At 52.9% G+C, this 14,349-nt stretch overlaps 2 protein-coding genes across 3 annotated transcripts in view; one reads left to right on the top strand and one right to left on the bottom strand.

Moving 5' to 3' along the window:
* LOC128846412 (fibrinogen-like protein 1-like protein) overlaps positions 1 to 14,349 on the bottom strand; it is a 196,968-nt gene that overhangs the window by 65,754 nt on the left and 116,865 nt on the right. The window lies entirely within an intron of this gene.
* LOC128846413 (fibrinogen-like protein 1-like protein) lies at positions 821 to 5,924 on the top strand. Its single transcript, XM_054045498.1, has 2 exons — positions 821 to 926; positions 3,706 to 5,924. Exons 1-2 carry the CDS (start codon positions 857 to 859, stop codon positions 4,383 to 4,385), a joined length of 750 nt encoding a protein of 249 aa, XP_053901473.1. The 5' UTR covers positions 821 to 856; the 3' UTR covers positions 4,386 to 5,924.

Raw genomic sequence — 14,349 nt, 5'->3', positions numbered from 1 at the left:
AGGACTGTGGCCCCTGGCAACTCTGCCCACTTTAAGCCTGGCCTGAGCTGGGCCCACAGAACAGCTGCAGTGTCAGCAGCTGGCCCCCTCTGGGCTGCTGGGCTGCAGTGCAGGGGGCAGCATGCCTGGCGTGGGGCACACAGCAGCTCTGCGCCCTGGGCCCCTCTCACCTGGCACTCATCTGAGGGGGGCAGAGCCCTGCCGGAGGCTGCCCAGCTGCTGTCTCTGTGTGGGTGAGCGGGCACTGCCCTCCGGCTGGTGGTAGTGACTGTGGACGGGGGGAGCTGGGACAGAGGGTGTTGCTCCGAGCAGCACTCCCCTTGCAGTGGTGCAGCGTGGGGAGAGAGGAGGCAGCTCCTTCCCCACCACAGGGAGCGCTCCAGCCGGCCCTGACCCGCCCGGGACCCGGGAGCCAGGCAATCGGAGTCGCAATCTTTGAATGGTTTTTACCATGCAGCTGGGTCCCAGCTGTGTGCTAATCGGGCCGGCTGCAGAGACGGAGACAGTGGCCGGGCCGGGGGAGAGGTGAATGGTGGGCTTCACCCCGTCTCCAGAGACTTGGGCCCACCCCGCCCATGCTGAGCCCCTTTGAACATGCAGCCATGTCCTGCGGTGCGTACCTGGGAGCTGAGCTCTTCTGAAAATCTGGCCCAGTAGTTGAGCCCTCTGAAAACTCTGGCCTTAGCGTCTAAGGGTAACATTTTCAAAAGTGGCTAAGTCACTTAAGTGCCTAAATCCCAGTGAGTTCTAGTGGGATTTAGGCACTTGTGAAACTCTCTCCTGGTTTCATGTCCAGCGGTTTCTGTCCCCTGCAGGGTTCCAGTCCAGCTCTCTCCTGCTTCTGTCTGCGCTGTCCATGATGACGCTCCTTGGCGTAGCCCCCGTGCAGGGCAACGGGGCCCTGGCCCACAAGAAGGTCGAGAGGGGTGAGTAGAGAACCCGTCGGAGAGCTTCTATCATCTGCCATATCCGAGATCAGGGCATCGTGGGCCTGATTCTTCTCCTCTCCCCCATGCCGGGGTCACCCCTAGATCCACTTATCCACTGAATGCACCTTCCCGCCCCCCCACCAGCGCTGGGCCCAAAGAAACGCTGAGTTCTCTGAAGGGTTCGCAAGGCCGGCCTGCGCTAGTGAGCCCACTACTCCCATTCGGAGGCCTCCAGCGCCTGGGAATGGGCCAGCCGGGGTGGGGGAGGTGCTGCTCGACTGCCTGTTTGCTTTCCACAGCTTCGTTATCCCTTTCTCCGGCAGCTGCCAAGCCGCCGGCAGTGACTGAAGAGCGCTGGTGCCAACCGCAGGGCAGCGTGTGGGAACCAGGCACCCCCCCAAATTGGCTGGGAGTTCTACCCTTCCATCTCACCAACTCCTTTACTAGGGCTAGCCCCGGCTAACAGCTGGGGATCTCTCGCTCATGCCTAGAAGCCTTGCCCCCAGAGTCCAGGCAGCAGGGAGAGCCAGTTCCTCCTTGTCAGGGGTTTTCATTCCCTTCTCCCCACACCTCCAGCGGCTCTGGGAGCTGCTCAGGGGCTTGCCCAGGCAGGCCAGGGGCCGAGCCAGCTCCAGAGGTGGCCCTGAGCCCCTGCCCCTCGCTGAGCTCAGCAGCTCCTCCCCCTTGGCTCAGCTATGGGGGAGGGGGGCAGAGCTGGTGGGGCACACAGGGGGATTGTCTGGGGGGTAGGGGAGCTGGGGGGCTCAGACTCGAGGAAGGACCCTGGGGAGGGGAGGGGCAGTATAACCACAGTGCTCTCATTCTACCAGGATAGTTCGGGACAATTTCTGCCCCAAAGACAAGCCCCTTGATAGGATGTCTGGAATTTTCAAAGGCGCCACAGGGAGTTGGGTGCCTAAATCCCACTGAATTCCAATCACAGTCGGGTGTCCAACTCCCTTAGGCTCTTTGAGAAATCCCATTTAAATTGTCACTGATGGGTTTCATAATTAACATTTGCTGAGATGGATCTGGCAGCATCTCCCCCACCCTCGCCAAACGATTTCTTCAGCAGTACGGACTCAGGAAGGATACAGAGCCTTGCTTTACACTTGACTCATCTCCTCAAGGTTTCTTCAAAACCAGCAGAGCAAGAAACTATTATTATTTAATTTTATTGATGTAAGCAGAGTCAGGATGAGCTCTACCCTGACATCTGGTGGTGAATTATGGCGAGTGTGGAAAAGAACTCCAGGGGCTGATCTGGTTTGCAGAGGCACACCCACTCGCCTGGCATGAAACAACAGCAACTCAAAGTGGTTACTTTGGCTGGTGTGGGATCCCCAGTTTCTCTGTTATTGGGGCAGGAAGAATAAAGTTTTGTTACCCTGATTCTGTGAATCAAGGCCAGTGGAACTCTTGTATGACAGAAGGACTGAGTGAGTCCTTCACCATTACCTAAGTAGCACTTGCTTGACAAGGGGCATGGGTTACAAAACCCAGTGAAGGGAAAGAGGATGTGAACAGGTATTTATATCTGATTGTATGGGTCCTTTTTCAGGGTTTGAAACATGAATTGCAGTACCTTCTCTCTCCACTGTTGAATGTCAGAGCTAACTTTGATTCCATTAGGAGTCTAGTTACAGGCTGCTGAGCTGAATTCACTTTGGCCAATGGTGCACTAGCACTGGGGTTCCCCTACTATGAACTGAAATTGCAAAAAGCTGAAATCACAAAAGAGCTAAAGTTATTAAGAGCTGAGATCACTGAGACTGTGTTAACTAGTGGGGGAGCCTGAAGCTGTATTGCTAAGCGGCTGGCAGAGCAGCTAGCAGAGTGGAGCCTCACGGGACGGTGAGCAGGGTGGAGCGGCTGGAGAAGCAGCGAGCAGAGCGGAGCTTTGTGGGAGCGGCCCAAGGAACTGCTGAAGTGGAGCAAAGCTGAGCGGCTCACAGGTCGGTGAGCAGAGCGGAGCAGCTGCTAGAGCAGTTCGTGGACGGCGGGAGCGGCTCGTGGAGAAGGCTGCGGCGGAACCCCACGGAGAGGCAGCCAGTCGGCCTCGGATCACGTAAGGTGCCCCTTAACACCCTGCGTGCCTTCCTCCCTCCCCCCCCCGCTTGAACTCTGGGGCTGCACTGACCAGGGGTTGTCGGACTTTTGGGACTTTGGCGATCCTTGTGTTGCTGGACCCAAGAGACTTTGGGGTTGTTGGATTTTTGGGACTTTGGTGATTCTTGGGTTGCTGGTTTCAAGAACCAAAGGGAAAGGACACAGCCCAATTTGCTGGGGTGGGTTTTTTTGCTCATGAAGCCTGTTTGTGGTGTTTTTCCAATTTAATGCTGATGTTGTTTACCTCATGTTATTAAACATTTTCTGTTACACTCAGACTCCGTGCTTGCGAGAGGGGAAGTATTGCCTCTTAGAGGCACCCAGGGGGTGGTATGTAATTGTCCCAGGTCACTGGGTGGGGCTCGAGCCAGTTTTGCATTGTGTTATTGAAACGGAACCTCTAGATACAGAACCCGGCCTTTGTTGCTGCCAACTTAGATGGGCAGAAGGGTTACATTGGTAAAATGAAAGTGTAAGATCTGGAGCCGGATTCTGTGGCCAGGAATGGCCGGGGCGGATTCTGTGGCTGTAGTATTGTGAAATACACAGGACCTGCCTCTAAAAACCCAGGCTCCAGTTACCACAGGCTGATTTGAGAGAGCTAGCTAGCGCTCTCTCTCCCCCCGCCCCCACCTGCCCCCTTAACCTGATGTTCGTGGCATTTCAGGGTTCCCCAAAGACTGCAGCAACATCCCCAGGGACAGCCCCAGCGGGTTCCATGTCATCCAGCCGGCAGGCTCTCCCCCTCGAGTGGTGTGGTGTGACATGGACACCGAAAGCAAAGGCTGGACCGTTGTCCAGAGAAATTCTTACAACACAGAGATCACCTGGAAGGAGTCCTGGAGCACCTACAAGTACGGCTTTGGGAACGTGCAGCAGGATTACTGGCTGGGCAACGAGTACCTGTCCCTGCTCACGCGGCAGAACATCTACAAGGTCCGCTTTGTCATGGAGGACAAATCCAACAACACCCGCTACGCAGAGTACAACATCATCAGTGTCGAGGATGAGCCCAGCGGGTACCCTCTGAGGCTGGGCAGGTACTCTGGGGACGGCGAGGACTATCTCACCACCTACCCCTCCGGCCTGGGGGGCATACACGACAACATGAAGTTCAGCACAAGTGACAAGGATCAGGACCAGACCAGTGGGAATTGCGCAAGTAGCTATGGAGGCTGGTGGTACGACAAGTGTCAGAACGTCCTGCTCAATGGGAAAGGCTACATCTACTGGGCAGGGTTCTGTACGAGTGGGGAGTGCAAGTCTACCCTCATCCTGGTTAAGCCAACAGACGTGTGCTGGGTCCGGCAGGAGGAGCCCATCCTCCTTGGGAGCCGGTGCTGCTGAGAAGGGGAGACCATATTAGATCAGACACTGAGCGCCATCCCCCACCTAATCAGTGCAGACCCTGCAATGCCTCCACTCTGCTCACCCCCTTCCCTGTTGGCTTCTGCACGGTAAATCCCCTGGAATAAACGCTGAGAGCTGACCCCGCCGGTGCGTTCGAATGACACGAAGAGTGTGATTGGTGTGTATAACTGGACCCCCGCTTCCACTCTGCCTCGCTGGAAGCCATGTCACTCACTACGACTTTAGACCCACATTTACCTCTGCTTCTCCCAGCCCTGCCACTGCCCCTTGGCATTAGTGATCAATGAATCATGACACTGGATTTCTAGCAACTGTCATTGAGCATTTAAATGGGGGATGACTCAAAGACAGGACTTTATATCTGAATCCTGCATGTATTAGCAGTGGTGAGTTTGGGTTCAAAAACCTGGCCTCTGTGTTTTTAATAAATATGGTTATTACATGAGAAAACATTGCAACAGTAATTAGTTGCTGATAAACCACTGAGATTAGATAGACGTGCAACGAAACCACACAATAAAGATATTGGTGTCCCTCTTCAACCCAAGGGGCTAGTCAAAGTTTGGGGCCCTGGGGATGTTCCAGTGGGGAGCAGAAATTGGCAGTGGAGTCTGGTAATTTTTTGATGTCTTGTTTATTGACAAGGAACATACAGAGTCCTGCTTCTCCAAACACAGCAGGAGCCAACAGCAGGGATTAGCCTCCCTGCTCTCAGCTCCAAGCCTCTTTAGCCAGCACCTGGCCCAAAAGCTCTCTATGCTCCTCCCACGATCACACCATGCTGACAGGCTCTGCTCGACTTTCCTGCTCTGCCTCCGTGTCCTGGCTGCACTGCCCGGCTTGTCTCTTTCACACACGCACCAGCTCAGAACAATGCTCGGTGGCATCCTCTGCCCACCTGGGGCTAGTTTCTGTGCACACGCCATCATGGCTTGTTCTACACGAGGCCCCCTTACCTGTTGCTTCCAGCTGTCTTAAATGAAGAGTGCATCCTCACAGCTGTGTCAATGAGATTTTAACTCCACCCATAACATGGTATAATCCAGCTCCTAGCAGTGTATTTATCTGTCAGGCTGACGTCCTCTGAGCATCTCTGAGCATTTCCTGCCTGTTTGGCTTCAGTCTTCACTTCAATCAAAGTTCATTGTGACCAGATGCTGAACACCATTAATGCTAACAGCCAGGGGCAGGAGCACCCGGAACAGGGAAAGAACAGGCTAAAGAACAAGTCAGCTGGGCCTGATGAAGTTCACCCTCAGGCAGGGCTCCCAAATCGTGGGCTGTAGCCCAAAGATGGGCCATGACGTAGTCCTGGCTGGTCCACTGGCAGGGGTGAAGATGGGGGGGAATGTGAAGGGGCATTGCCCCCCCCCCCAAACTGCATCTTTCCATTCCCCTCCTGACCATGGCCCTTCAGTGCATCCCCAGGACACAAGGCCCTGTCTAATTGGCCTTCCTGACAGATCCTGCGTGGAGAGCGTGCGTAGGAGGGGGTTTGGGGGCAGGTTTGGAAAGAGGGATGTTTTCAGGGAAGCTGGGAGCCGCTGAGGTGCAGCTGGAAGGTTTCCTCCTCCCTCCTCAGCATCTGGGGTGCAGACAGGGGGGAGGGGGTTGCTATTTTGCAGTTGGGAGTATCAGGGACCCAGCCCCCCCCGTGCACTAAGCTGTCCCCTCCATCTCGGTTGCTGGTGGTGAGGTGGGGGTGTGCTGTTTTGCAGTGGGGGAGCGGGGGATCCCCCTGCCCAGGGCACTGACCTCTCCCCTTCCCGCCTCCCATCTCCGCTGTTCGTGCTGGAAGCCACCCCCACCCCCCACTCTGCCCATTGCAGGCTGCGATTGGTGCCTTCCCCAGCCAGCCATCCCTCGCCAGGCTGGAGCATGACGCTGCAAGCGGGGACATCCTCAGCCTGTCCCGGGCAACCAGCTCGCTCAGCCGTTTTGCTGACTGGGGGCTCCCTGCCAAACCCAGGGTTCCCCTGCACCATTCCCCCTACTTGGGGTCCCACCTACACCCCAGCTCCCCCCTGAACATGGCTACCCCTCCCCTTCCAAAACAACCTGAATTCTTCATACGCCACAGCCCACCCCCGCCCCTCCCCATAAGCCACCTGGCAGCAGTGCTCTCCATCGGACCAAACTGCTCTCCGTGTCGCCCTCCCACCCCCACCCCCCAGGGCCAGGCTGTCGCTCTCTGGGGCTGGACCCCGTCTGTGACTGGGGTTTCAGCACTCCTGCTTCACAGATGTATACAGAGCACTGTATAACCAGAGTTGTCATAACTATAAAGGGAAGGGTAACAGCCCTCCTGTGTACAGTACTATAAAATCCCTCCTGGCCAGAGACTCCAAAATCCTTTTCCCTGTAAAGGGTTAAGAAGCTCGGATAACCTGGCTGACACCTGACCCAAAGGACCAAAAAGGGGACAAGATACTTTCAAATCTTGGTGGGGGGAAGGCTTTTGTTTGTGCTCTTTGTTTGGGAAGTCATTCGCTCTTGGGACTGAGAGGGACCAGACATCAATCCAGGTTCTCCACATCTTTCTGAACAAGTCTCTCCTATTTCAAACTTGTAAGTAAACAGCCAGGCAAGGCGTGTTAGTTTTTACTTTGTTTTCTCAACATGTAAATGTACCTTTTACTAGAGTGTTTACCTCTGTTTGCTGTACTTTGAATCCGATTTCTAACGCAGCGTTTTGCTCTGGCCTATTGCTCTTTAAGTTTGATTATCCTGTAAAGTTATTTTCCATCCTGATTTTACAGAGATGTTTTTTACCTTTTTTCTTTAATTAAAAGCCTTCTTTTTAAGAACCTGATTGATTTCTCCTTGTTTTAAGATCCAAGAGGTTTGGAACTTGATCCACCAGGAGTTGGTGGGAGGAAGGAGGGTGATGGTTAATTTCTCCTTGTTTTTAGATCCAAGGGGGTTGGATCTGTATTCACCAAGGAATTGGTGAAAGGTTTCTCGAGGCTTCCCAGGGAAGGGAATCCACTTGGGAATGGTGGCAGTGGACAAGATCTAAGCTGGTAGTTAAGCTTAGCAGTTTTCATGCAGGCCCCCACATTTGTACCCTAAAGTTCAGAGTGGGGAAGCAGCCTTGACAAGAGTCTAGTGACTCTCTCACCCTGGGCTCTCCCCAGTATAGACTCTGGTTCACTAGTCAAATGATTTTCAAATGCTGAGAAGGAGCAGGGAAGAGGCACAGAAATTACTTGTGGCCTGGCCAGCACACCTTCGAGCAGGCAACCCGAGGGGCTGCAGCTAGTCAGCTTGACTAAGCAGTTCCGAGGTCTGTCATTAAGGTCTATAGTCACCCAGCAGGAGGAGGTAGCTGCATTTCAGGTTTTTGCTCTAGCAGACAAAGGTGTAAGGAGAGCTGGCAAAGCTGATGTTAGAAACATTGACATTGGAAATCCATGTAAGTGGAGAAGAGTGACGGAACCAATCGTGCGGGGACGTGGGAATTCACTCTCACCTGGCCTCTGGGGATGGAGGCAGCACGTGGCTGGCACTTCTCGCTCCTGCCGTACGAGTGGCAGGTGCTGCTACCGACTGCTCCCCCTAACCCCCGCCCTGCTGCGCTCTGGGGATGCTGCCCTGCTGTGGAGCTCTCAGGTGTCTTGAACTGGAATTTGTTTGGAGAGAAACTGCTAAGGAGCCTTATCAGCCCCGAGCAGAGAGTATTTGGGAGCCTGCCTGGGTCGGGCGGGTCTGGTACAGCCTCCCCCAGATAAGGCTCTTCCCTGGACCTGCCACCCATTGGAATCTGGAACGATTCCCTCCGAGGTAACACCCAGGGCAGCCAGGGCAGGGCAGGGCACGGCCTGCTCCCCTGGAGCGTTAGGGCTTTCAGGAGTCAGAGGTGCCAGCGGAGCAGGTTGTACATTAAAGCAGCGAAGGCAGTTGGGGGGCAGAGGAATTGGTTGCTTTGCCATTGCACTTGATCAGCTCAATTTGAAAATTCTTTCAAAGGAAATCCAGATGTATACATCTGACTGGGGTACATGTACACACATACACACGCATACTCATGTGCACACACTCATGTGCACATACACGTACACACATGTACACATACATATATATACAGACGTACACATACACGCACACACGCTGTCCCTGGAGCGCCCCAGGATGCGACTGACGGGGTGGCTGGCTGTTATGGAGGCACAAAGGGGTTGGGAGAAAATAATCAAGAAGAACTTTTGCTGAAAATGCAAACCTAAGCTGGAAATCTGTGCAGGGCTGGGCTCAGCGAAAATGATCTTTTGAGCTGCTCTTATTAACCATGGTCCTGAACTTCCTGGTTTGCGTCGGACCCAGGCAGGAGACTGGGCTGCTGTCAGCTGTAGAAGCCATTGGAATGAGCCAGGTCCGAATGAGCCAGGCCCTCAGAGCCTTCTGCCACCAATCGCCCCAGCAGTCACTGATCCACACCAAACCACGTCCTTCCAGTCAGGCAGTTTCATATGCATATATCAAACCCTTGGTTTGCCACTCAGACACCACGGTGATGGGCACTGTAAGGACCGAGAGACGCTAAACAGGCAGACAGACAAGGAAATAGTGGCCCTGCCTACAGGTGTGTGTGTGGTGCAAACGGATGAACACCAATTGCTGGCTGAAGGCACAACCTGAATTCCCGCATCTCCTGTCTGTCAGCTATCGTTCGCTTGGCAGCCTGAGCTCCGATTTCTAACGCAGCGTTTTGCTCTGGCCTATTGTGGTTCTCATGTCCGGGGGCGCCTTGGCCCCTGGCATCAGGAGCGGTGCTAAGGAGGCTGCTTTTCAAAGGTCCTTAAGTAGAGTTGTCAACTTTCTACTTGCACAAAACCAAACGCCCTTGACCCAACCCCTTTCATGCCCTTCCCCAAGGCCCCACCCCCACTCACTCCAGCCCAGCCCACCTCCCTCAGTCGCTCGCTCTCACACCCTCACTCACTTTCACTGGGCTCGAGTTGGGGGTTGGAGTGCAGGGAGGGGTGAGGGCTCCGGTGGGGATGTGGGCTCTGGGATTGGGCTGGAGATTAGGGGTTTGGGGTGCCAGAGGGGGATCCGGGCTGGGGCAGAGGGTTGGGGTGCGGGTGGGGGTGTGGGGTGTGGGAGGGATTAGGGTACAGGAGGGGGTTCCGACCTGGGGCAGGGGGTTGGGGTGCCGGGTGTGAGGTCTGGGAGGGAAAGGGTGTGGGAAGGGGTTCCGACCTGGGGCAGGGTTTCTGGGTGCGAGCTCTGGCCAGGCGGCGCTTACCTCAGCCGGCTCCTGGTCAATGGCACACCGGTGCTAATGCAGGCTCCCGACCCCTGGTCTCCCTCCGCTGGCAGGCTCTGAGCAAGGCCTGCCCAGAGAACATGGATGACGAGCTCTTGATCCTGCTGACAGCACCCCCCAGCACAGACAAACTCCAGCACATCTTGGAGGTGAGCAGAATGGGGAGGGGCAGCAGGGTTTTACCTTAGCCCTGGGGACTCCTAGAAAGAAGAGACTGGAAAATCCATGTTTCTATTGGATCCTTCCGAGTATGCATTTGTGATATAAACTCACTGGGTGACCTTGGGGTAACTCACTTCCCCCTTACGGCATCAGTCTTCTCCACTATCAGATCTACACTGGGGAAGAAGGAGATAAGCCCCGACAATCAGCTTCACCTCTGGGTGTCTGGTCCTGGGAGCTGAAACCAACTGGACTATCTGCCCCATCTCCTAAACTGCCCTGTCTTTCCCTCCTAGGGCCTTGTCCTTAGTGCTCAGCCTGGCCCCTTCCCAGCTTGTCCCTGACCTTTAAAGGACTCTCCAAGCCCCTCCCATGCCTGCTTCCCTTGGGGTCTCTCTCCTGGCTGAGCACAGGCTGCCCTTCTATCTCTCAGCAGGCCTGGGTCCTAGTCACAGCCTGCGTCTTGTCACGTGACCCCCACACTTATTCCCTTCACCCTAGGGAGCTGCATCACCTGGGCCATCTCACCCTGGGACAGGTTGAAACTGGTAACCTGTGGGTAACAGTAACTGGTTGCTCGCAAAGGTGCTGAAGACACAATGGAAGAGGAAATCCTTTGGCCTGGTTTGAAATTATTCCGACTGAAAGTGAATGAGAGAAAATAGGTTCAGAGTTCTCTTCCTAGCAGCAGAAAATGTAGCGATTGATAGAGGTTCAGGTCAGAAAGGACCATTCTGTGCATCTAGTCGCCCCTCCTGTATAACTCAGGGCCTAGAATGTGACCAAGTGGTTCCTTCAGCCAACCATAGAATGGGACTGAGCCAGAGCACGTCTTTTGGAACGACATCCACATGCAGGAGAGCCAGCTGGCTACCAGAAAATCTCTCTTCTGCAGTGACGTGGGGTTAAGGGACACGGGGAAAAAGACATGGAGGCTATGACTAAACTTAGAGCAGCAAGGCCAGGAAAACCAGGGTTAGGTCCCAGGCCTGGCTATCAGATCTGCTGTTTTCTATTCCTGGCTTTGGGACCATGAGCGAGTCTCTGCACCGCTGGGTGCCTCGGTTTCCCCTGCTATCAAATGGAGCTAATCAAGGTTTTGTTTGTTCTCCCCATTTTACAGGGTGGGAAACGGAGACACAGTTGGGACCTGTCTACACTACAGGTCTGTCGTGCGTTTGTAATCTGCTGACCCCCACATGTTGTTCAGAGCCTATGGACAACACAGCTCCTAAAGGTACGTTTGTTCTGTGCTTATCCCCTATGTACCAGCAGGGCTGGACAGCATTTCTCACTGTGATGTGGGGATCAGGTCCTGGGTACTAAGGGTCTGAAGAAGCTCTCAAGGACTAATTTTTTAAAATAATTGTTATCAATGAATTGGGAGAAAACATACAATCACTGCGGATAGGATTGGGGGGTGACAAAATACAGGCAGAGTGGTAATTCCTGATGGCGAGAGGGCAGTTATACAGAGCGATCTGGCTCATTCGGCAAGCTGGACCCATTCAAAGAAAACAAGTTTGAGCAGAGCCCAATGCAAGGTCCTAAACGTAGCCACAAGGAACGCCGGCCACACCTCCAGAATGGGGACGTGTATCCAGGAAAGCAGTGACTCTGAAAAGGATTTAGGGGCCTGTGATGTTATTGACATAAACTGGGACCGTATAGATCATTGTTGCAACCAAGGTCCTGTAGTGGCACCCAAATCTTGTATAAAGGGGGTCAAATGGGGTGTCTAGGACAAGGTTATGGTTTACTGGTTATGATTATGCTGTCTATATGTGTGTATCAGTTTTGTAGTTGAAGTTATGAATATTGGCTCTATACTGTCTGTATGGCAAACTTATGCTATGCTTCTGGGTGACATCCCAGACAAGCTGAGATTAGCTCTGCCTAGCCTGCTTGATGGCCCATTAAGGACCATCAGCCATACAATGGACCCATTGAGAGAAGGCAGATACGCCTTGTAACTCAGCAAAGTATGCAGGGACTGGCCCATGTGACTCCAGGCTCCATCTTGCTGTAATTTTCCACAGTAAGAACAAAGAGGTGTTCTTACACCTGGAAAAGACTATATAAGGCTGATGCCTCATCTCCATCGGGTCTTCAATCCTGCTTCTTACCTCTGGAGGAACTTTGCTACAAACTGAAGCTCTGAACAAAGGACTGAGGACCCATCCCGGCTGGGGATGTATTCCAGAGACTTGATTTGAACCTGCAGTTTATTCCATCGCCGCTGCAAGCCTGAACCAAGAACTTTGCCATTACTGTATGTAATTGATTCCATCTAACCAATCCTAACTCTCATCTCTATCTTTTCCTTTTATGAATAAACCTTTAGATTTTAGATTCTAAAGGATTGGCAGCAGCGTGATTTGTGGGTAAGATCTGATTTGCATATTGACCTGGGTCTGGGGCTTGGTCCTTTGGGATCAGGAGAACCTTTTTCTTTTACTGGGGTATTGGTTTTCATAACCATTTGTCCCCATAACGAGTGGCACTGGTGGTAATAATGGGAAACTGGAGTGTCTAAGGAGATTGCTTGTGAGACTTGCGGTTAGCCAGTGGGATGAGACCGAAGTCTCAGTCTGGCTGGTTTGGTTGGCCTTAGAGGTGGAAAAACCCCAGCCTTGGGCTGTAACTGCCCTGTTTTAGCAATTTGTCCTGAGTTGGCACTCTCAGTTGGGTTCCGCCAGAACCGCATTGTCACAGGGCCAGAGTGGAGAAGCCACTCAACATGAGCTCCCAGTGTGATGCTGTGGTGAACAGTGCTAAAGCCATCATTAGACGTAGGAGCAGAGCAGTGAGTAGGATAGGGAGGTGACACAGCAGCAGTGAGACTGCTATTGGAATACTGCCTCCAGTCTTGGTGTCCTCCTTTGAAAAAGATGGTCCTAGAAATTGGAGCTGGGGCAGCAAAGAGCCGCCAAATGTTCTGAGGGCTGGAGAAAAATGCCTTCTAATAAGCTATTGAAAGAGCTCAACTTGTTTAGCTTATCAAAAGAAGATTGAAGGGGACTTCACTGAAGGGTTGAAGTGCCTTAATGGAGAGAAAATACTGGGTATTAAAGGGCTCTCTAGTCTAGCAGAGAAAGGCAGAACAAGACCCAATGGCTGGAAGGTGAAAAGAGACAAATTCCTATGACAAATAAGGCACAACTATTCAACAGCGAGGACGATTGAACACAGGAAGAAGCTACCAAGGAAAGTGGTGGATTCTCCATCTCTTGATGTCAAGTATCAGGGGGTAGCCGTGTTAGTCTGTATCTACAAAAACAACAAGGAGTCTGGTGGCACCTTAAAGACTAACAGATTTATTTGGGCATAAGCTTTCGTGAGTAAAAACCTCACTTCTTCGGATGCACTTCGGATCTCTTGATGACATTAATAAAGACTAGATGCCTTTCCGGAATGTGTTTGCCCCAAAAGTAGCTATTGTGGTGGACAGGAGGCCTGTGATATGCAGGGGGTCAGATTAGATGCTCTAACTGTCTCTTCTGCCCATAAAGTCTACTCATTTCTGAGAAACCGAGTGTAGCATTTGGAGCAGCTTCTGCTGTTTTACTGTCTAGCCAGCTTGCTTCCTAGAATGAACACTCATTGAGCGGGGTGATCCACAGGGAGTAGCTCAAACCTCCAAAGTGTCTGCCCTGTGGCAGGACATTAGCACTGCAGGGAAGGGGTGGGTGTGGCAGTGACATCACAAAGGCCTTTTGCAGGACCTCAGCCTATTGGCCAAAGGTGCTGGGGAGGTGGTGACCTCACAGAGGGATGCTGACATCAGCCAGGCAGGACAGGGGCGCAGGGCCAAGGAAACCTCAGAGACCCCTGTGGCTTTGCTTGAGCAAGTCTCCTTCTCGAGATCTCTCTTTGAGGTCTGAGAGAGTATTTGGGTTCATGTATGTGAGCACCAGGAGGAACGTCCTTTGAGTTTTCTCCTTTCTTTTTCCTGATTTCACTAGAAAACTAACGCCCCTGTTTAGAAGGTAAGAGCCTCCGAGAGGTTTGGAACCTGTTCAGTCTGCTGCATCTGGCGCCAGCTGAATTTTAGGCATGGAAAACACTAGCTTAAGGTGGCCAAATTTTATTCCCCACCTGGGATTTTGTCCCTTAGAATCTCTGGGGACATTAAGGGTTGTCCTTTTTCTTTTACCTTTTCCTCCATCCCTCCCTCCTTTCTTTTCATCTCTTACTTTTTTGTCCTTTCCCCTGTTCCCCTCCCACCACCAGGAGGGGTGTGTGTGTGTCGTGGGGGGTGCTCTACAACTCCCATTGTGGGAGGTCCACCGAAAAATGTGGGGCTGAAATAGTGCTCAGACAGTGATCCCCAGCGGTGACCTGGGCCATCCTTTGGGCTCTCTGGTGAGAACCCTCATCCTCCCACCCCTCGGTCTCTACCCTGATTGGCTGAGCAGGGGGTTATTGAGAGGGAGGAGACTCAGGTCCCTGTTGTTTTCTTTTAAGACCAAGTAAATAGTCATAACCAGTCATATGTTCGACAAATTTTGC

This window comes from Malaclemys terrapin, chromosome 12 (genome assembly GCF_027887155.1).
Source record: "Malaclemys terrapin pileata isolate rMalTer1 chromosome 12, rMalTer1.hap1, whole genome shotgun sequence".
Taxonomy (NCBI): Eukaryota; Metazoa; Chordata; order Testudines; family Emydidae; genus Malaclemys; species Malaclemys terrapin.
The sequence above is the reverse complement of the archived record's forward strand: the minus strand, read 5'-3'. Positions and strand labels throughout refer to the sequence as shown.

Coding starts and splice junctions, on each gene's coding strand:
- LOC128846413 (XM_054045498.1), top strand. CDS start 857: ATGATGACGCTCCTTGGCGTAGCCCCCGTGCAGGGCAACGGGGCCCTG. Junction 927..3,705: donor CCACAAGAAGGTCGAGAGGG/GTGAGTAGAGAA, acceptor GTGGCATTTCAG/GGTTCCCCAAAGACTGCAGC.